General features: G+C 43.9%; 1 protein-coding gene across 2 annotated transcripts in view; it reads left to right on the forward strand.

The window, feature by feature from the left end:
- NDUFAF2 (NADH:ubiquinone oxidoreductase complex assembly factor 2) overlaps window positions 1-23157 on the forward strand; it is a 221427-nt gene that overhangs the window by 106342 nt on the left and 91928 nt on the right. For both annotated transcript variants that reach the window (XM_077285919.1, XM_077285908.1), the window contains exon 3: window positions 4795-4835. In XM_077285919.1, the coding sequence (XP_077142034.1) occupies window positions 4795-4835 (41 nt within the window). The remainder of the gene's footprint in view (window positions 1-4794; window positions 4836-23157) is intronic.

Genomic DNA, 23157 nt, shown 5'->3' on the forward strand with positions numbered 1-23157 from the left:
CAAGCGTCCAGAGAATAAAAAAAGATAAGTTAATGAGTCTGGGGTTTTATTTAAGCCAGTAGCCTGCCATATAGCGGAGAGGTCGCCACATCTTTACTTTAGCAAGCGGTAATGAAAGACTACTCTGCACACAATCATTTTTACTATTGTGTATGTAATTTATTCAGGTCATTACCTTCTTCTACATTTAGTATTGTCACAAAGTATAGCCTGTGTTTGCCATACTGGGCACTAAAGATAGGAAAAAAGGCACCATTATAGAAATGTATGGCATACTAAGGATGTAAACGGATGTAGCTAAGGTGTTAATGGGCATGAGGCACAATATAGAAAAAGAAAAAGCCCCAATGTGCAGTAATCTCTGTGCATCTGACCAGTTTTCATACTCTGAACACTCCATCTACAATTTTTCATATTTTTCTGAGCTCCACTCTAGAAGGTGCTAGTGCTTCCGATCAGTGGCTCATAGCAATACCGGCCAGTAGTCGGCCAATCATGCCCACAGCACCAGGTTGCAATATCTCAAGGTACATTTCACATCAGACCCTATATTCCCTGCCGGAAAAATAAGGGTTAAATGACGTTAAAAATACATTACGCAAATTAATGCAACCTTGACCTTTTTTGAGATACCGTACTTAACCATTTCCGTTAAACTGCCTTTACCAAACGCAGATGAGAGGGATGTGATTCTGCCATAAATCAGGTTGACAAACTACTCGATTCATTTAGACTCATAAGCAGTGGCCTTTCTAATGCCAATTTATGGCACAGTTGCTCTTTGTTGGAAAGGTTATGCAATCGAGAACATAGTCTGAACTTTCCTCGTACCTTGCACTGCGAGGAGTCTACTCCAGCGCTGCTTCGTATTAACCAGAGAGTCAATTTTATTGTCTGACATTTTGCTGCTCTCGAGTCTCCTGCCAAAGTCGTGTAACTGATCAATTATTTCCTCTGTCGTGGTGAAGAAAAATGTGGATTGTGGACTTTGCACAGCTGTGTCTCCGTTCATTGTCCTCTGCTTTGTGACAGATGGAGATCAAACCATAATTCACAAAAACAATATATATGAATTCTAAAATATCTCAAATAGAATTCTCTTCCTGTGGCTCTAGTACTACCCTGATGGAGACACGGCCAGTACAGTTGGTGCGAAAAGATTTGCATGTCCCATTCCATCAGCCACTGGTGGTCTGTGGTTGCTGCATTGGAGCAGCAGGAGTATTCCCTCCTACCTCCTGACGTCCGCGGCTCTTCTTTTGATTAGATGGCCTTGTGTGATCTGCGTAGACCAGCTAATCAAAAGAAGAGCCACGGATGCTGCCAGGTAAGAGACAGTACAGTACTTCCTCTCCTGTGTGGCAACCACAGACCACTGTCGTGGCCAATGGAGTGGGACGTGCAAATCGATTATCACCACCTCAAATGGTCATATTCATTGGGGGGTTTTAACTTTATTTTTTTCCTTCCTGCCTATCAAGAGCTATAACTTTTTTTTCCCATCCATTTAGTCATTTGAGGGCTGGTTTTTGCAGGACCGGATGTAGTTTTCATGTTACCATATCATTTTATATCCTATAAAGAAAAATCATAATAGAGGCTTATTTATGTATAAAAAAATGTAAAGAGAACCTGTCATCAGGATCATCCATGTTAAGCTAAAGGTATGGGCAGAATGACACTGTGGTACTGATTTAATACATACCTTTAGTGTAAAAATCTGTAGCCTGGTTTTTGTTAAATCATCATGATTAATGTGAGTTTCCTCAGTGCTTCATGGTGGGATTGTGGGTAAGATACGACTGTACAGGCAGAGAACCAATGGTGAATGAGCTGCTGCAAGCGCAGCATCAGTGAGCAGTGGTGACCTCATCGAGAGTACTACCGGTCACTGAAGCTGTGTTCCTAGCCGACAAATGAAATGTGGTGACCTCAGCACCGTGAGAAAAAGTATCACGGTGCAGAGGCGAGTTCACCGCAGTTCAAATTCACCGTGGTGAAATTCTCCCAGTGAACTGTCCTCTGCACCGTGAGACATTTTCTCACTGTGCTGAGGTGACCCCATTTAATTGGCCCGGCTGGGAACGCAGCCTCAGTGACCTGCATTAAGCTCGATCACGCCAGCGCTGCTCACTGATGCTGCGCTCACAGCAGCTCATTCATCAGTGGTTCTCAGCCTGGACGGTCGCATCTTGGCACCATCAAGGTTGAAAACTATTAATCTCCAGACATGGATTACGGCATGGGACAGAACGACTGACAGAAGAGGGATATGGTTGTTTTTTATTTTTGTTTTATTACATGAGACGAGCACTTCGGTGGAATGGATGTTAGGTGAGTATAACTGTGTATGTTATTTTTAAATAAAAATGGAAAAGTGTGTTTTGTTTTATTTAAAATAAGACTTTATTCTGGCTGTGTCTTTATTTGCAATATAATTATAGGATTACTAATGGATAGGTGTCTTATTGACGCCTCTCCATTACTAAGCCATGGGCTTGATATCATCAGACAATGCAAAGGTGACATCAACCCCACAAATATGAACCCCACTCGCCACCGCGACAGCGCAAGTGGGAAGAGCCGAGCAAATTGGTTTTCCTTTTTATAAATTACTGCAACTGGATTGTTTCCCCTCTAAAGAATTTTCTGGCCATTTCTTTATTTCACCCCCATCTTGCAGAATACCTGATAAAAGTCACTTTATGGTAGTCCTATGGTGTATGCACATGGTGCAGAGCGGTCCAGGGAGCAGGTTTGGACCATACACGGTGCCACCTGCAATCCGGGATCCTTTTTTACCTTCTTGCATGATGTGGGTGGGGGGGCATCAACACCAATTGATTCTACACCATTCCCACATAGGATAGTTTTTTTCCACTGCCCTGAATCGAGCAACGGGCCGGAGCTGTCTGTGACTGCACTGAGCCAGCAGAGATGAGCAATGGGTACAACAGGCAGGAGCAGTCTGTAACCACACTGAGCCAGCAGAGATGAGCAATGGGTACAACAGGCAGGAAGAGTCTGTAACCACACTGAGCCAGCTGAGATGAGCAATGGGTACAACGGGCAGGAGCAGTCTAATCACACTGAGCCAGCAGAGATGAACAACGGGCAGGAGCAGTCTGTAACCACACTGACCCAGCAGAGATGGGCACCGGGTACAATGGACAAGAGTAGTCTGTGACCACACTGAGCCAGCAGAGAAGGGCACTGAGTACAATGGACAGGACTAGTCTGTGACCACACTGAGCCCGCAGAGATAGGCACCATGTACAACGGGCAGGAGCAGTCTAATCACACTGAGTCAGCAGAGATGAGCAATGGGTACAACAGCAAGGAGCAGTCTAATCACACTGAGCCAGCAGAGATGAGCAATGGGTACAACGGGCAGGAGCTGTCTGTAACCACACTGAGCCAGCAGAGATGAGCAACGGGTACAATGGGCAGGAGCAGTCTGTAACCACACTGAGCCAGCAGAGATGAGCAATGGGTACAACGGGCAGGAGCAGTCTGTAACCACACTGAGCCAGCTGAGATGAGCAATGGGTACAACGCAACGGGCGGGAGCAGTCTAATCACACTGAGCCAGCAGAGATGAACAACGGGCAGGAGCAGTCTGTAACCATACTGACCCAGCAGAGATGGGCACCGGGTACAATGGATAGGACTAGTCTGTGAGTACACTGAGCCAGCGGAGATGGGCACCATGTACAATGGGCAGAAGCAGTCTGTGACCATACTGAGCCAGCAGAAATAGGCGCTGTGTACAATGGGCAGGAGCAGTCTGTGACCACACTGAGCCAACAGAGAGAGGCACCAGGTACAACGGGCAGGAGGAGTCTGACCACACTGAGCCAGCAGAGATAGGCGCTGTGTACAATGGGCAGGAGCAGTCTGACCACACTGAGCCAGCAGAGATGGGCATTGGATACAATGGGAAGGAGCAGTCTGTGACCACACTGAGCCAGCAGAGATGGGCATCAGGTACAATGAGCAGGAGCAGTCTGTGACCACACTGAGCCAGCAGAGATGGGCATCAGGTACAATGAGCAGGAGTAGTCTGTGACCACACTGAGCCAGCAGAGATGGGCATCGGGTACAATTAGCAGGAGTAGTCTGTGACCACACTGAGCCAGCAGAGATGGACATCTGGTATAACGGGCCAGTAGTTTACCTGCCTATTTCTTCTTGGTCACATTGTAAATCACCTTTAAGCACTCATTAATAGTGGCTGTAGGTATCCAGACATTTATTACATAATCATATGTCAAGTTAAAATGTGAAATCCCTTCCAATCTGGGCTCCGCAGGCGGTCCAAACCAGTACTAGAAAGCTGTAGCTTCAATAGTCCATATTGTCCGTATGGGTGGATCAGAGCTGGGGTGTGGTAACTAGCCCTTCATAAGTGATGCGTTACTGATATTATTGATATTATTCTGTTCTTTTCAGGGCATTGGCAGGGTATCCACAGCTTAGTGCAGGGATTGATTTATTCCCTATGTGTGATTTAGACTGCAGTCTGAAAGCATACAAGTAAATAACAGGCAGGTAATGGGAGCTTTTAGAGGTTCCTTCATACATCGGGGAATTATCTCCAGCATAAACATATTTTTAACTATACTAAAAAATTCATTAGCATCCCATCTGCAGAAGTCTGAAGCAATGAGATCTTTGTACAATTCTTTTGTTTGTTCTTGAAGATTGATGTTGCTCGAGCTTTCACGTCTGAAATCGGAGAAATCCTCATATTTTATTTCTGTCTAAAGTTCCCTCTTTTCTTTTCTATTGTAGCTTGGATCAGAGGAAAAAGGAAAGACCCTCCGACAAATGAGGTGAGGTTCCAAATAAATATTATATAATAAAAAATGAGGGTTCCCCTACCTCCTGCCCCATCTGGTGAGGTCGCCACAACAGCGCTTTGGAGAGGAGAATGGACATGAGTGGAGAGAGTCGGCAGCCGCCTCTGCCACCGCAGGTTAGGGAATGCCCATTATGGAGTTAGCATTTAGCACTATGACAATTATGGAACATGTGGCTATGCCTCATCTGTCTATGGTGAGAATATCTTGTACACTGCCTCTATGGGTACCATAGTGTCCTTCATAAACAATGTTTTTGAACTTTGGGAGAAGACCCATGCAAACATGGCGAGAACATACCAACTCCGTGCAGATGATTTCCTTGGTCGGATTTGATCCTGGACCCCAGCGTTATAATGTATCCGCCTTTCTTTACAACTTTAATACCTGTGATGGCCAAACCTTTTATTTCTCTTTCCCATCTATCTCCTCCTCTCTTCTCGTATCCTCATGATGGCAATATCCGCTTCATCATTTGCCGGGAGGTAAATATATAAGGAAGGGAAGAAAGCTCTTCTGATAATTAGGAACGTTTTTACTGGTAAAAAGAAAATATGTAACTGGAAATATTATTCTTATGTAATACTAGATGGTGGCCCGATTCTAACGCATCGGGTATTCTAGAATATACATATACACGTAGTATATTGCACAGCCCACGTAGTATATTGCACAGCCCACGTAGTATATTGCCCAGTTACGTAGTATATTGCCCAGCCACGTAGTATATTGCACAGCCCACGTAGTATATTGCCCAGTTATGTAGTATATTGCCCAGCCACGTAGTATATTGCACAGCCCACGTAGTATATTGCCCAGTTACGTAGTATATTGCCCAGCGACGTAGTATACAGAACAGAGCCACGTAGTATATTGCCCAGCCACGTAGTATACAGCACAGAGCCACGTAGTATATTGCCCAGCCACGTAGTATACAGCACAGAGCCACGTAGTATATTGCCCAGCCACGGAGTATACAGCACAGAGCCACGTAGTATATTGCCCAGCCACGGAGTATACAGCACAGAGCCACGTAGTATATTGCCCAGCCATGTATGTCACAGGTTAAAAAATAAACATATACTCACCTTCCAAGGGGCCCCTTGTAGTTCTGTTGCCTGTGTTCGGTGCAGGCGGCAGCTTCCGGTCCCAGGGTGTGATGACGTCGCGGTCACATGACCGTGACGTCACGGCAGGTCCTTCTCGCGCAGGGCCTGCGATGACGTCGCGGTCACATGACCGTGACGTCATGGAAGGTCCTTCTCGCATACCATCCTTGGCACCGGAACGTCGCGAGGAGCGGGAAAGGCGGCGTAGGTGAGTATATAATGATTTTTTATTTTTTTAAATTATTTTTAACAGTAGATGTTTTTACTATTGACGCCGCATAGGCAGCATCAATAGTAAAAACTTGGTCACACAGGGTTAATAGCGGCATAACGCGGTCCGTTACCGCTGGCATTAACACTGTGTGAGCGGTGACTGCGGGGAGTATGGAGCCGGCGGCGGGCACTGACTGCAGTGGAGTAGGGAGGGACTAATTGGACTGTGGCCGTCGCAGCCATGACAGGCAGCTGGTGCGACCAATCAGCGACGCCGGATTTCCGTGACGGAAGTTGCCGACAGAAAGAGGGAAGTACCCCTTAGACAATTATATATATATATATATATATATATAGATGGCACATGGAAAGGAAACTCTACGTTCTCTTATTGAGGTTCTTCCTATAATTTATAGCCAGAAACCCCCCCAAAAAATACCATGGTTGCAAGAATCCATATCAGAGACGCTCGTGCCAAGTGACTGCTCTAGCTCCCAGCTAGATGACTATCAAAATATTACTTAAAGGGGGTTTTCGCTGTTATTAAAGGTCATATAGGGAAGCCTTTAAAAAAATCCATATGTACCACCCAACTGTGCACTCTGCCGCTGCAGTGGCCTCCGGCGGAAGTGCTGACATTCCGACCACCAGTCGACCACCTGACCCTGCTTCCTCTCAGTGGCTTCAGTACTCAGGTCACTGGGGGTCGTGATGTCATCGTTTCCATTCTTTATTTCCTCTTTATAAGGAACGCTTCTCTATATTATCTCTAGTTACAGTTCGGAAAACTCCATTTACAGACAATGCTTCTGTTGAGGGACTCGGCCGTGTAAAACATTTTGGCTGAGTGTCTCATTTAGTCTGTTATTAGTGTATGAACTCCTAGAGGAAATCCTACTGCTCCCCTCATTGTTTGTGATGCCGCCATGCTTTACCAGATTTTAAACTTTGGTATTTGTAATTTTTCCTAATTGGTCGTTGTAGAAAAGCGAGTTGAAAGTCAGCATTAATTATGCTCATATTTTAATCATGGCAGCTTCTTTTGCTTTCCTAGCAGAGGTATAATAAATCATAGAGGACATTTTCATAATTACTTCTTACTCTTCATGAAAGTTATTCGGGAAAGTTCTACTTAACTTTCATCTGCCCCTGCTCATTATTTGTATTGGTTTCCTATGTCAATAATAATTACATAATCTCTTCACTCGGAGACTAATTATGTCCAGAATTGTGAGGGAAGGGAAATTAAAATATCAAAATGCTGATTAATCTGTGGGAATATAGATAGAAGGGACAGCAAGCATCCAAAATCTACCTTTTTTTCCTGACATTTCAATGCTACGGATTTGTTGACAGAATATCCGCAGCTTATTACAGTAGCAGTAAAAGCCATCCCGCCACGACAAGGTGACCCAATCGGGATGGTCTCTAACTCTTGCAGTTCACCTCACTATAAGGCCGGGGTCAGACCTAAAGTATAAAAATACCGTCCGTTTTTTACGGCGGAGATACGCAGAAATGTTCCCTGAACAGTGTTCCGTATTCAATGCGAGGATGCGATTTTTTATTTTTTTATTTTTTTTTTTTCCTCCAAAAAGTATCCGTGTCATCTGTATGGCATCCATACGGCGAGCCGGCTTGCAAAATGAGATGGGAAGAGAGAGGCTAAGTGCCAGAATAGGTGCATCTTCCAGATGTGCCTTCTCTGGGGTGGCTGGGGGCAGATGTTTTTAGCCAGGGGGGGGTCCTATAACCATGGTCCCTCTCTAGGCTATTAATATCTGCCCTCAGTCACTGGCTTTACCATTCTGGCAGGGAAAATTGTGCTGGAGCCCACGCCAGTTTTTTCCGTGATTTAACCCTTTATTTTTAACACCTAGAGATCCCAAATTTTGCACACAGACACTTCTAACATTATTAGTGAGGAATATGTAATAATATAACGGATATGAAATAGTTTACATACAGTAAACCATGTCTCATATCCTGTCGGGTTTGACAAGGAGATAGGAAAAGCCGGCAATTGAATTACCGGCTTTTATGATATCTAGCGCTGAACTAAATATAAAAACATACAGTACAGACCAAAAGTTTGGACACACCTTCTCATTTAACGATTTTTCTGTATTTTCATGACTATGAAAATTGTACATTCACACTGAAGGCATCAAAACTATGAATTAACACATGTGGAATTATATACTTAACAAAAAAGTGTGAAACAACTGAAAATGTCTTATAGTCTAGGTTCTTCAAAGTAGCCACCTTTCGCTTTGATGACTGCTTTGCACACCCTTGGCATTCTCTTGATGAGCTTTAAGAGGTAGTCACCAGAAATGGTCTTCCAAGAATCTTGAAGGAGTTCCCTATATTATATATATAATTTTTTTTAAGTGTGATTTTACTGTACATCGCACTGAATTGCCGGCTTTTCTATAGAACACCGGTGCGTATTTCTCGCAAGTCACACGTGTGGTCCGTGTGTAATCTGTATTTTTCTCACACCCGTAGACTTTCATTGGCGGATTTTTTGCGTAATACGCTGACAAACGCAGCATGCTGCGACTTTCTCAGCCCGTTAAATATGGCCCACAAATAAACGGCTGATGGAAGCTGCCCGATAGAGAAACATTGGTCCGTGTGCAATGTGTTGTTTTTGCGCCTCTCCCTCTCCCGTATTTCTCTCTAGTGTGACCCCGGCCTAAGTCTGCAGACATAAATGTAGGTAAGGCCAGAGTAGGACCTGGGGCCCGAAAGCTATTTAAACATCCCTTGTTTGTACAAAGAACTAAACCAGAACAGAAAAAAATATTGAGCCAGAGCCCATGTTGGTATAAGTGCAATGCATAGGCGTGCATTCACACTGTAGACATTTAACAGACAAAACCTGAAGAAAAATGAGCAAATACCCTGTAGTAAGTAAAGAAATAGTGATCATATATGTAAATAACATAGAGTCCTTAGGGTACCGTCTCACTATACGATTTACCAACGATCACGACCTGCGATACGACCTGGCGTTGGTAAGTCGTTGTGTGGTCGCTGGGGAGCTGTCACACAGACCGCTCTCCAGCGACCAACGATGCCGAGGTTCGCTGGTAACCAGGGTAAACATCGGGTTACTAAGCGCAGGGCCGCGCTTAGTAACCCGATGTTTACCCTGGTTACCAGCGTAAAAGTAAAAAAAAACAAACAGTGACGTCACCGCTGTGATCTGCTCTCACTTTCCGGCCGGCAGACAGTCAGAGCGGGAAGCAGACGGCAAGGGACCTGACGGACATCAGATGGTGAGTACGTACGGTTTTTTTTTTTTTACTTTTACGCTGGTAACCACGGTAAACATCGGGTTACTAAGCGCGGCCCTGCGCTTAGTAACCCGATGTTTACCCTGGTTACGAGCGAACGCATCGCTGGATCGCTGTCACACACAACGATCCAGCGATGACAGCGGGAGATCCAGCGACGAAAGAAAGTTTCAAATGATCTGCTACGACGTACGATTCTCAGCAGGGTCCCTGATCGCAGTAGCGTGTCAGACACTGCGAGATCGTAACTATATCGCTAGAACGTCACGAATCGTGCCGTCGTAGCGATGAAAATGCCACTGTGTGACGGTACCCTAAGTTAAGGCGCAGCTCCTCTATTCTTAGGCTGTTCATTATTTGAGGTCAACTACAATTAATTAAAACAATGTTAACTAAGTACCCCATGTTATTTACATAATAAGTACTGTAAATAGTATCAGCTCTTTTTTTTAGGTTCTGTTTGTTAAATTCCCGCAGTGTGAATGCACACCAATGTATTACACTTATACCAACATGTGATCTGGCTCAGTTTGTAAGGGCACTGGATAAAAAGTCCTACCATATCAATTTTACTGCAGATTTCACCCTCTGCAATACATAATGTGAAATCTGCAGCTAATCTGCATCAAAATGTACAACAAATTCTGATGTAGCATGTAAAATCCTCGGCATAGTGGAAAATCTGTACATTTGAACATACCGTACCTAAAGCTGGCCGTATACAGAATGCTGCACCTGTCTGTACATAATTTACTAACACGTAGGCAGCACTAATTCTACATTTACAGGAAGAAACTGGGCCATACTATCCTTGCCTATATCACTTACAGGGAGACATAGGAAGGGTAGTACTATCTGGGCCTATACCATTTACAGGGAGACATAGGAAGGTAGTACTATCTGTGCATATATCATTAAAGGGAGACATAGGAAGATAGTATTATCTGTGCCTATATCACTTACAAGGAGACACAGGCTGGTAGCACTATCATTGCCTATATTACTTACAGGGAAACATAGGAAGGTAGTACTGTCTGTGCCTATACCATTTACAGGAAGACATGGGAAGGTAGTACTATCTGTGCCTATATCACTTACAGGGAGACATGGGAAGTTAGTACTATCTGTGCTTATACCATTTACAGGGAGACATAGGAAAGTATTACTATCTGTGCCTATATCACTTACAGGGAGACATAGGAAGGTAGTACTATCTGTGCCTATATTACTTACAGGGAGACATGGGAAGGTAGTACTATCTGTGCCTATATTACTTACAGGGAGACATAGGAAGGTAGTACCAGCTGTGCCTATATTACTTACAGGGAGACATGGGAAGGTAGTACTATCTGTGCCTATATCACTTACAGGGAGACATAGGAAGGTAGTACTATCTGTGCCTATATTACTTACAGGGAGACATGGGAAGGTAGTACCATCTGTGCCTATATTACTTACAGGGAGACATGGGAAGGTAGTACTATCTGTGCCTATATCACTTACAGGGAGACATAGGAAGGTAGTACCATCTGTGCCTATATCACTTACAGGGAGACATGGGAAGGTAGTACTATCTGTGCCTATATCACTTACAGGGAGACATAGGAAGGTAGTACTATCTGTGCCTATATCACTTACAGGGAGACATGGGAAGGTAGTACTATCTGTGCCTATATTACTTACAGGGAGACATGGGAAGGTAGTACCATCTGTGCCTATATTACTTACAGGGAGACATGGGAAGGTAGTACTATCTGTGCCTATATCACTTACAGGGAGACATAGGAAGGTAGTACCATCTGTGCCTATATCACTTACAGGGAGACATGGGAAGGTAGTACTATCTGTGCCTATATCACTTACAGGGAGACATAGGAAGGTAGTACTATCTGTGCCTATATCACTTACAGGGAGACATAGGAAGGTAGTACTATCTGTGCCTATATTACTGACAGGGAGACATGGGAAAGTATTACTATCTGTGCCTATACCATTTACAGAGAGACATGGGAAGGTAGTACCATCTGTGCCTATATCACTTACAGGGAGACATGGGAAGGTAGTACTATCTGTGCCTATATCACTTACAGGGAGACATAGGAAGGTAGTACTATCTGTGCCTATATCACTTACAGGGAGACATGGGAAGGTAGTACTATCTGTGCCTATATCACTTACAGGGAGACATAGGAAGGTAGTACCATCTGTGCCTATATCACTTACAGGGAGACATGGGAAGGTAGTACTATCTGTGCCTATATCACTTACAGGGAGACATAGGAAGGTAGTACTATCTGTGCCTATATCACTTACAGGGAGACATGGGAAGGTAGTACTATCTGTGCCTATATTACTTACAGGGAGACATGGGAAGGTAGTACCATCTGTGCCTATATTACTTACAGGGAGACATGGGAAGGTAGTACTATCTGTGCCTATATCACTTACAGGGAGACATAGGAAGGTAGTACTATCTGTGCCTATATCACTTACAGGGAGACATGGGAAGGTAGTACTATCTGTGCCTATATCACTTACAGGGAGACATGGGAAGGTAGTACTATCTGTGCCTATATCACTTACAGGGAGACATAGGAAGGTAGTACTATCTGTGCCTATATCACTTACAGGGAGACATAGGAAGGTAGTACTATCTGTGCCTATATTACTTACAGGGAGACATGGGAAAGTATTACTATCTGTGCCTATATCACTTACAGAGAGACATGGGAAGGTAGTACCATCTGTGCCTATATCACTTACAGGGAGACATAGGAAGGTAGTACTATCTGTGCCTATATCACTTACAGGGAGACATAGGAAGGTAGTACTATCTGTGCCTATATTACTTACAGGGAGACATGGGAAAGTATTACTATCTGTGCCTATATCACTTACAGAGAGACATGGGAAGGTAGTACTATCTGTGCCTACATTTAGAGGGGGAGACAGGAGCAGTACTATCTGTGCCTATATTTCCCTGGACAGGATATTTCTGTCTGTACCTACATTTAGAGGTGAAGATGGGACGATACAATCTGTACCTACATTCACTAAGAAAGACGAGGAGGCTTTGCAGCTTCTTACCATGGGTGATTGGAGTGCCGCCATATTCTTCCCTGGAAGCAATTCTTGTTGACAAGAATGGACCGCGATTCGAAGCATACCTCATATTTTGCTGAGGATATTTCTTTTAAAAAAATTTTTTTTTTTTACTTTTACGCTATTTTTCTGGTTTTTGTAAGCTTTATTTTTTATATTGAGGGAAATCAAACTAAAAGGACATTCTGGCACACAAAGCCAAAAATACCTATAGAAATTGGCCCAGTCTAGTCAAACATTATCGGCAATACGTGGAATAAAAAGAAAAATACAAATTTCCTTGGTGACAAAAGCTACACATGAAAAACAACACTGACATGTAAACGCAGTAGATGACAGAGCAGGCATGGCTATGAGAAGCAAACAGTGTGGAGTGTGATGGAGGAACAGGACGTTGGATCAAAAGTAAAATACAGTCTGCAGCATTATTCTTACCTTCTAAAATAACTGGCAGAATTGTGGTGAAGCCCAAAGTCAGTGGGGACAACCAGAATTTGTTGACATCTGTTCAGAAATGGAAGACCTAATGCCTTAAAAGGAACCTATCTCCAGGTTTTTTTCCATCTAAAATACAGCGACCACCATTAGGGTCTTTTTTTACTGCATACTGGAAAGCTGTGAATAAGTCCCCAATTCAGTCTGCAGATCCCAAAAAATAGCCTTAATTATACGCAGACAGGGCGGTCCTGTCCGATGGACATCACTGGGCTTGGTCCAGTGCCTCCTCTCTTCTTGCGATCGCCGTCCTCCTTCCCTGCTTCATGTGGATGACGCGTTCTATGTCATCTACACAGTGTCCTCCATCCCTCTCCTTCTGCAGGTGCACTTCTATCTGTCCTGATGAGGACAGACCAAAGTACTGTAGTGCACATGCCTCCGGTTTATTTCTGGGTCACCAGCACTCTTTGGCCGTTTTTGGCGCATTCGCACTGCAGTACTTTGCTCTTCCCTCAGCAGATAGAAGAACGCCTGCCCAGGAGCGTGATGGAGGACACTGTGGATGACGTAGGATGCGTCAGCTACCTGAAGCGGGGAAGAAGGATGGCGACCGCAAGAAGAGAGGAGGTACCAGATCAAGACCAGAGATGCTCATTGGACAGGACCGCCCTGTCTGTGAGTATAATAAAAGCTATTTTTTGGGATCTGCAGACTGGATTCAGGACTTTTTTACTGCATAATGGGATGCTTTAAAACAAAGACCGTAATGGTGGTGGCTATACTATAGATGGGAAAGACTTAGTGATAGGTTCCCTTTAAGGCTGAATGAAGGAAAGAGGGCATTTAGAACTCTGTAACCTTGGAATAAATGCGCTAGTCCCCCAGAAAACATATATTATGAAGCTGAACTCATGGAATGAAAAAAAAAAAACGTAGATGTGTATGTAAAGACATTATGGTGTAGGAATAATGAATAGGGCGGGGATGTGATAGTTGCCATTCTAGCACATAAGCTGGCAGAGATCTGTGGGCCCGACAGGACCTCGAGATGCGGAAGTGAGCAGAGCCGGATTACACCTTTACCAATGTCAAAATATATATATAATCTTACATATAAAAATCAAGTACACATTTCTCTTAAGGAAGGAAAAAATTCTACGGGAGAAGAGAAGGTGGTTCTGATATAAAGAAACGCTCCACTGCAGTGTTGAGGACATTACTGATGGTAAAAGCTGCGCATTTAGGGGGTCCGCTGTGTGTATTTGGATAGTGACGATGAGCAGATCCAGCTGTGCACCTGCAGCCATTGTCTTGCTATACTGCGCTCTACATAACCAGGTACCAGATACTTATTGTTCTGTCTGGAGTTTCACATTCGTTCCCGAGCTACGTCTTGGAGTTGATGGCCGAGGGAATCTCCACTTTTCTCCACATCATTTTATAGGTTAGTGCCCGCCATTACTGACGGTGACGGCTCTTGAAAACTGAGTCCAGGGAACCGGTAGTTCTCAAATAGTCGTGTTGGTGTCCTTCCTCTAGGATGGGAATTGTCCACACATCACTCCTAAAAGCAAAGAGCTTTTTTTTTTTTACGGAAATTCTAAAATTTCTATTGCAAAAGGTAAAAATTTAAAATCTGCAATAAAAATTCCTTACATGTAAACCTATAGGTTATTTTGAGTTTCTAGTGGAGAGTGCTTCAGCAAATGCGCCTTACTTGAGTTTTTTTTTCTTAGTGGTTTTAAAGAGGTTTTTTTAACATGAGTTTTTTTTGTAGTCTTGTGCATAGTTTGGAGCAGATTCCATTAGGAGCTGCTTGGAAGATGTGACTTTTTTTTTTTCGTACCAGGCATTGTTCCAAACCTGAAGCAGAAAAAAAGCACTCAAAAGACTGAATATATGAACAGCAAGGTGGTTTTACAGTAGAAATTAATAGAAAGAATTTTTCGTTTTTTTTTACTTTTTTAATGTTTTTTATCCTCAAGCATTTTTTGCAGCTCCCCCTCAAAAAAAAAACTTAAAAAAAAAAGTGTGTGCACAGTCCTTTTGCTGAGTTTTTAGAGCGCTAAATGCGGAAACGTCAACTTTTTGAGGAGTTTTGTGTTTTGGAGGAAGATGTGGAATGTGACTCTGTAATGTAATCAATATGACATTTCTCCTGACATTTCTTGTTCCTGCCGTCCATATAATACATGCCTTGTATGGCACAGGACCATGGAGTCTAGTGATTGGCTGCAGCGGTGACATGCGTAGACAGGATGTCATTTCTGCAGCAATATAAAGACTGGTGTGGCAGCAGATTTACTGGTAAATGTCAGAGCTGTGTACGAGTTGTTTTTTTGTTTGTTTTTTATAATTTTCCATTTTTTCCACCTAGACCATTTTCTTCTAGATCTTTTCTTTTTTTTTTTTTTTTTTTTATAAAAAACCTTTTAGGCTACGTTGCCACTATGAGCTTTTGGTGCGTTTTTGACGCTACATAAAAAACGCAGCGTCTTTCGGTTCCAGCAAAGTGGATGAGATTTATAGAAATCTCCCGCCCTTTGTGTTTTTTTTTTCTGGGCATAATCTGAGCTGCAGTGCGCGTTTCTAATCCGCAGCATGTCAGTTTCTCTTGTGGGCACACTGCGTTTCCTGTTCAGATTTTCCTCATAGACTTACATTACACATGGAAAACCCGTAGATAAAAAAAACACGTGATTTTAGTGCGTTTCTGCTACGGAAACACATCAAAAGCACATGTAATCCGCACCAAAGTATGTCCGTAATGTCAGTAAAGAGTTGTCAAAGCCAAATACCAGGAAGTCTAAAAAAGCAGCTTTATTTAAAGCATGGCATACCATAAGAGACAAAAAATGCTTGTAAAAAAAACCACACAAAAAGACAAGGAAAAACCCGCAAGTGACATAATTTTAATAGGTGCAGAAATTCTGCAGCCTCAAAAACTCAGCAAAAGCTCCTCGTGTGAACGCAGCCTGAGGGCTCAATCACATCTGTGTTTTTGCACCTGTGTTTCAAAGATGGCACCTAGAATAGAGAATGGGGCTGTACACAGGTCTGTGAATTTTCGCAGAAAACCGCAGAAAATTGTTGATCCAAGTGTCGGTCAAAGCAAAAATGGCAATGCAAGTCTGTGGGTCCATGAAAACCTCAGACAGCACTCGGCTGCCAGTTGGATGCCATCTGATTTTCACGGACTAAATGATGGGAGAAGGTGAAGAAACTTTTTTTTTTTTCCTTTCTCATCCAAGAGAAACTGATGAAACTTGGACCAAACACTGATGGTAAAACCTGACACTCTGACCAAACTCTGATATAAAAAAAAAAAAAAAACACTGATAAAAATGCGAACCGATTTTCTCGTACAAGAAAATGACGGCCATCAGAGTGAGGCCCTAATCTGATTGCTAGAATAAAGGGGATGTGGGTTTCAATGACTCCTTAAATCCACGATATAGTTTATCTCAGCTCCAACTCTGCAACTTAATGCTCCTTCCTAAGCGCTATTGATTTCTGTGCCACCATGCCGGCCCGGTACAGAAACCTTGATTTCATCAATGGCACTGCCAGAGAATAAATGTGTCACAGATTCTTTCTGAGCTTTTCTTGGAAAAATTAATGGAAAGCAGAATATTTTTGTTCTCTTTGATGGTTCACATGCACAACATGAGACCCCCACTGCTGGTTGTACCCAGCACTCCTGTAAGGTCGGAGTCTTAGTGGATGTTTAATTTTTCCACAAAAATGTCTAGCGATGAAATAGAGTCCTGTTCATTGAGGTAACAATCCCCTCCGAGTGGGAATAACACTTAAGAATTGATCAAAGTCTTGTAATCCTCTTGATGACCAGCGCCAGAATACGGAGGTCAGCCAGGGCTGGCAGAGGACCTTCATCCGTGACGTGGGTCAATCAGACATGTTTCTGTGATTGTTTTGCGGCTGCACGCACTGCAGAAGACACGGACATGTGAACAGCACCTTAGATTATAATGGTAAGTGTAGATGACAAATAGACGTCTGATTGACCCTTTAGTAGTAGGACGGAGATAGTAGGACGGAGATAAGAGAAACCTCTGATCTCCATTGTTTCTCCCCTTGTAAGCTGTGATCAAAGCAGATTACAATAAGGTATAGGAGGGATCACACCGGGTCACAGGGAAACCTGGTGATGCAAATATACCCAAACTCAGACAGCCCTGCATCTACGGAAAGACCCCAGGGCGGTCTATTCGGGGTTCCTGTTCTTAGTATACATTTATACACCCAAGTATGTCCTATTATGTAAAATTATAATTATGGAATTCAATTGTGCAAAGTATTGCTCGAAAAGGTTACAAAGCGGGAACTAATATTGGATTTTGCCATAACAACCTACTCTGGAAATAGATTACCCAAAATGCTACCAACAGTGAAAACAATCACAACCCTATCGTAAAGTTAAAAAAAATGTTGATGGGTTCAATGAAATGAAAATCTATTCTGTATAAGTTATTGTTAGTATGCTTTTCTTATATAGCACCATGTTCCACAGCACTTTACAGACATTATCATCACTGTTGCCATTGGGGCGAACGATCTAGATTCCCTATCAGTATGTCTTTGAGATGTAGGAGAAAACCCGAGAACCCTGTTATGATCCGGTGACCTAGGAGCCACATGAGAGACTTTCTCAGGAGTAAGTGGTATCTGTACTGACCGCAAACCCTAAACTAACACCGCAACTAGAAGTAGCCGTGGGGTGTGCCTAACCAGTCCCAGACACCTTGACACAGCCGGAGGACTAAATACCCCTATAGGTGGAAATGGGAATTCTATCTTGCCTCAGAGCAGAGCCCCAAAGGATAGGCAGCCCCCCACAAATATTGACTGTGAGTTTAAGAGGAAAGACACACGCAGGCAGAAAAACAGAATTTAGCAAAAGAGGCACTTCTAGCTAAATAGAAAAAGATAGGACAGAATTCTAAGCGGTCAGTATTAAAATCCTAAAAGTATCCACAGCAGAAAATACAAATATACTACATCTAACTAAAGACATAGCAAGTATATCTGCGACTCCTGAGAATCCAGCATGACTGAAAAATCCAAACAAAGTCAAAGCTGGACAAAAACACAAATGGATTGCACTGAATTACAAGCACACAGCATGTGTGCACAGAGACAAAAAACCAGACACTTATCTTAGCTGAATTGGCAGCAGGGCATGAGGAACCAGAGAGAGAAGCAATTCCTCCAAGAACAATGGACAACTGGCACTGACTAAAGAATCCAGCAGCCCTAAATACCCCAGTCAGGTCTGCAATCAGCAGAAACACCTGACCAGAACTGCAAGCCAGGGACAGCTGCAATACCACCAACAACCACCGGAGAGAACCCAAGAACAGAGTTCACAACAGTACCCCCCCCTTGAGGAGGGGGCACCGAACCCTCACCAGAGCCCCCAGGCCTATCAGGACGAGCCAGATGAATGGCACGGACCAAATCAGCAGCATGGACATCAGAGGCAAAAACCGAAGAACTATCCTCCTGGCCATAACCCTTCCATTTGACAAGGTACTGAAGCCTCCGCCTCGAAAGGCGAGAATCCAAAATCTTCTCAACCACATACTCCAACTCCCCATCAACCAACACAGGAGCAGGAGGATCAACAGAGGGAACAACGGGCACCACATATTTCCGCAATAAAGATCTATGGAAAACATTATGGATGGCAAAAGAGACCGGAAGGGCCAAACGAAAAGACACCGGATTGATGATCTCAGAAATCCTATAAGGACCAATAAACCGAGGCTTAAACTTAGGGGAAGAAACCTTCATAGGAACATGACGGGAAGACAACCAGACCAAATCCCCAACCCGAAGCCGGGAACCAACACACCGACGACGGTTAGCAAAACGCTGAGCCTCCTCCTGAGACAACACCAAATTGTCCACCACATGAGCCCAAATCTGCTGCAACCTGTCAACCACAGAATCCACACCAGGACAATCAGAAGGCTCAACCTGCCCCGAAGAAAAACGAGGATGAAAACCAAAATTACAAAAGAATGGTGAAACCAAGGTAGCAGAACTAGCCCGATTATTAAGGGCGAACTCGGCCAATGGCAAGAAATCCACCCAATCATCCTGATCAGCAGACACAAAGCATCTCAAATAAGTTTCCAAAGTCTGATTAGTTCGCTCGGTCTGGCCATTTGTCTGCGGATGAAATGCGGATGAAAAAGACATATCAATGCCCAGCCTAGCACAAAAGGCCCGCCAAAACCTAGAAACAAACTGGGAACCTCTGTCGGACACAATATTCTCCGGAATACCATGCAAACGAACCACATGCTGGAAAAACAACGGAACCAAATCAGAAGAGGAAGGCAATGGCACCAAATGAACCATCTTAGAGAACCGGTCACAAACCACCCAGATAACTGACATCCTCTGGGAACCTGGAAGATCTGAAATAAAATCCATAGAAATATGCGTCCAGGGCCTCTCAGGGACCGGCAAAGGCAAAAGCATCCCGCTAGCACGGGAACAACAAGGCTTGGCCCGCGCACAAGTCCCACAGGACTGCACAAAAGAACGCACGTCACGCGACAAAGAAGGCCACCAAAAGGACCTACCAACCAAATCTCTGGTACCAAAAATACCAGGATGGCCTGCCAACACAGAACAATGAACCTCAGAAATCACTCTACTAGTCCATCTGTCAGGAACAAACCGTTTGCCCACAGGACAGCGGTCAGGTTTGTCAGCCTGAAATTCCTGCAGAACCCGTCGCAAATCAGGGGAAATGGCCGAAAGGACCACCCCTTCCTTCAGAATGCCGACCGGTTCCAGTACTTCAGGAGAATCAGGCAAAAACTCCTACAGAGGGCATCAGCCTTAATATTCTTAGAACCTGGAAGGTACGAGACCACGAAATCAAAACGGGAGAAAAACAAGGACCATCGAGCCAGTCTAGGATTCAGCCGTCTGGCAGACTCGAGGTAAATCAGATTTTTATGATCGGTCAAGACCACAATACGGTGCTTGGCTCCCTCAAGCCAATGTCGCCATTCCTCAAACGCCCACTTCATAGCCAACAACTCCCGATTGCCGACATCATAATTGCGTTCAGCAGGCGAAAACTTACGAGAAAAGAAGGCGCACGGTTTCATCAAGGAACCAACAGAATTCCTCTGAGACAAGACGGCCCCTGCCCCAATCTCAGAAGCGTCAACCTCAACCTGAAACGGAAGAGAAACATCCGGCTGACGCCACACCGGGGCAGAAGTAAATCGGCGTTTAAGCTCCTGAAAGGCAGAGACAGCCACAGAGGACCAATTCGCTACATCAGCGCCTTTCTTCGTCAAATCGGTCAGGGGTTTAACCACACTGGAAAAGTTAGCAATGAAACGGCGATAAAAATTAGCAAAGCCCAAAAATTTCTGAAGGCTCTTCACGGATGTGGGCTGAATCCAATCATGAATGGCCTGAACCTTAACCGGGTCCATCTCTATAGATGAGGGGGAAAAAATGAAGCCCAAAAAAGAAACCTTCTGCACTCCAAAGAGACACTTAGACCCCTTCACAAACAAAGCATTATCACGAAGGATCTGAAATACCATCCTGACCTGTTTCACATGAGACTCCCAATCATCGGAAAAAATCAAGATGATATCCAAATATACAATCATGAATTTATCAAGGTAATTCCGGAAGATATCATGCATGAAGGATTGAAAAACAGATGGAGCATTAGTGAGCCCGAATGGCATCACAAGGTATTCAAAATGGCCTTCGGGCGTATTAAACGCAGTTTTCCATTCATCACCCTGCTTAATACGAACAAGATTATATGCCCCCCGAAGGTCAATCTTAGTAAACCAACTAGCCCCCTTAATTCTGGCAAACAAATCGGAAAGCAAAGGCAAAGGGTATTGAAACTTGACCGTGATCTTATTCAAGAGGCGATAATCAATACAGGGTCTCAAGGAGCAATCCTTCTTAGCAACAAAAAAAATCCCGCTCCCAAAGGTGAAGAAGATGGCCGAATATGCCCCTTCTCCAAAGACTCCTTAACATAACTCTGCATGGCGGTATGTTCCGGCACAGATAGGTTGAAAAGTCGGCCCTTGGGAAACTTACAGCCTGGAATCAAATCAATAGCACAATCACAGTCCCTATGCGGTGGAAGGGAACTGGACTTGGGCTCATCAAATACATCCTGAAAATCAGACAAAAACTTTGGAACCTCAGAAGAGGTGGAAGAGGAGATTGACATCAAAGGAACGTCACTATGAACCCCCTGACAACCCCAACTAGTCACAGACATAGACTTCCAATCCAACACAGGATTATGTATCTGCAACCATGGAAAACCCAGCACAATAGCATCATGCAAATTATGCAACACCAGAAAACGACAATCTTCCTGATGGGCTGGCGCCATGCACATGGTCACCTGTGTCCAAAACTGGGGTTTATTTTTAGCCAAAGGTGTAGCATCAATGCCCCTTAAAGGAATACGGTTCTGCAAAGACTGCAAGGGAAAACCACAACGCCTGGCAAATTCAAAGTCCATTAGATTCAAAGCGGCGCCTGAATCCACAAACGCCAAGACAGAAAATGACGACAATGAGCAGATCAGGGTCACAGATAACAGAAATTTAGGTTGTACAGTACTGATGGCAACTGAACTAGCGATTCTCTTTGTACGCTTAGGGCAGACTGAAATGACATGAGAAGCATCGCCACAATAAAAACACAACCTATTCTGATGTCTGAATCCTTGTTGTTCCATTCTAGACAGAATCCTATCACACTGCATAGGCTCAGGCATCTGCTCTGAGGACAACGCCACAGCGCGCACAGTTCTGCGCTCCCGCAAGCGCCGATCAATCTGAATGGCCAGAGACATAGAATCACTCAGACCAACAGGCGTGGGAAACCCCACCATAACATCTTTAACAGATTCAGAAAGACCCTTTCTAAAAATTGCAGCCAAAGCTTCATCATTCCATTTAGTCAGCACAGACCATTTTCTAAATTTCTGACAATACAATTCTGCCGCTTCTTGACCCTGAGACAGGGCCAACAAGGTCTTTTCCGCTTGATCCACAGAATTTGGTTCATATAATAATCCTAGAGCCTGAAAAAAGGCATCTACATTAAGCAAGGCCGGATTCCCAGATTCCAGTGAAAATGCCCAATCCTGAGGATCACCACGCAACAGGGAGATGACAATTTTAACCTGTTGAATGGGATCACCAGAGGAACGAGGTTTCAGAGCAAAAAACAGTTTACAGTTGTTTTTAAAACTCAAAAATTTGGACCTGTCCCCAAAAAACAAATCAGGAGTAGGAATCCTAGGCTCTAAAAGCGGAGTCTGAACAATATAATCCGAAATACCCTGTACCCTAGCAGCAAGCTGGTCTACACGAGAAACTAATCCCTGAACATCCATGGTAGCACAAGTCTCCTCAGTCACCCAGAGGAAAAGAGGGAAGGAAAGAAAAAACAGGCTACAGAAAAAAAAATGGCTCAACACCTTTCTTCCCTTCTTCTGAGATGCATTTATCTCATTGCTGGCCAGTTGTACTGTTATGATCCGGCGACCTAGGAGCCGCATGAGAGACTTTCTCAGGAGTAAGTGGTATCTGTACTGACCGCAAACCCTAAACTAACACCGCAACTAGAAGTAGCCGTGGGGTGTGCCTAACCAGTCCTAGACACCTCGACACAGCCGGAGGACTAAATACCCCTATAGGTGGAAATGGGAATTCTATCTTGCCTCAGAGCAGAGCCCCAAAGGATAGGCAGCCCCCCACAAATATTGACTGTGAGTTTAAGAGGAAAGACACACGCAGGCAGAAAAACAGAATTTAGAAAAAGAGGCACTTCTAGCTAAATAGAAAAAGATAGGACAGAATTCTAAGCGGTCATTATTAAAATCCTAAAAATATCCACAGCAGAAAATACAAATATACTTCATCTAACTAAAGACATAGCAAGTATAACACGGGGAGAACATACAAACTCCTCGCAGATGTCCGTCGTAGGACCCCAGTGCTGCAAAGCAACAGGGCTAATCAATGAACCGCCATTCTGCCCATATATAGTACAGTGCAAACCACTGAACCACCATGCTGCCCA

Source organism: Ranitomeya variabilis, chromosome 1 (genome assembly GCF_051348905.1).
Source record: "Ranitomeya variabilis isolate aRanVar5 chromosome 1, aRanVar5.hap1, whole genome shotgun sequence".
In the NCBI taxonomy this organism is placed as follows: domain Eukaryota; kingdom Metazoa; phylum Chordata; class Amphibia; order Anura; family Dendrobatidae; genus Ranitomeya; species Ranitomeya variabilis.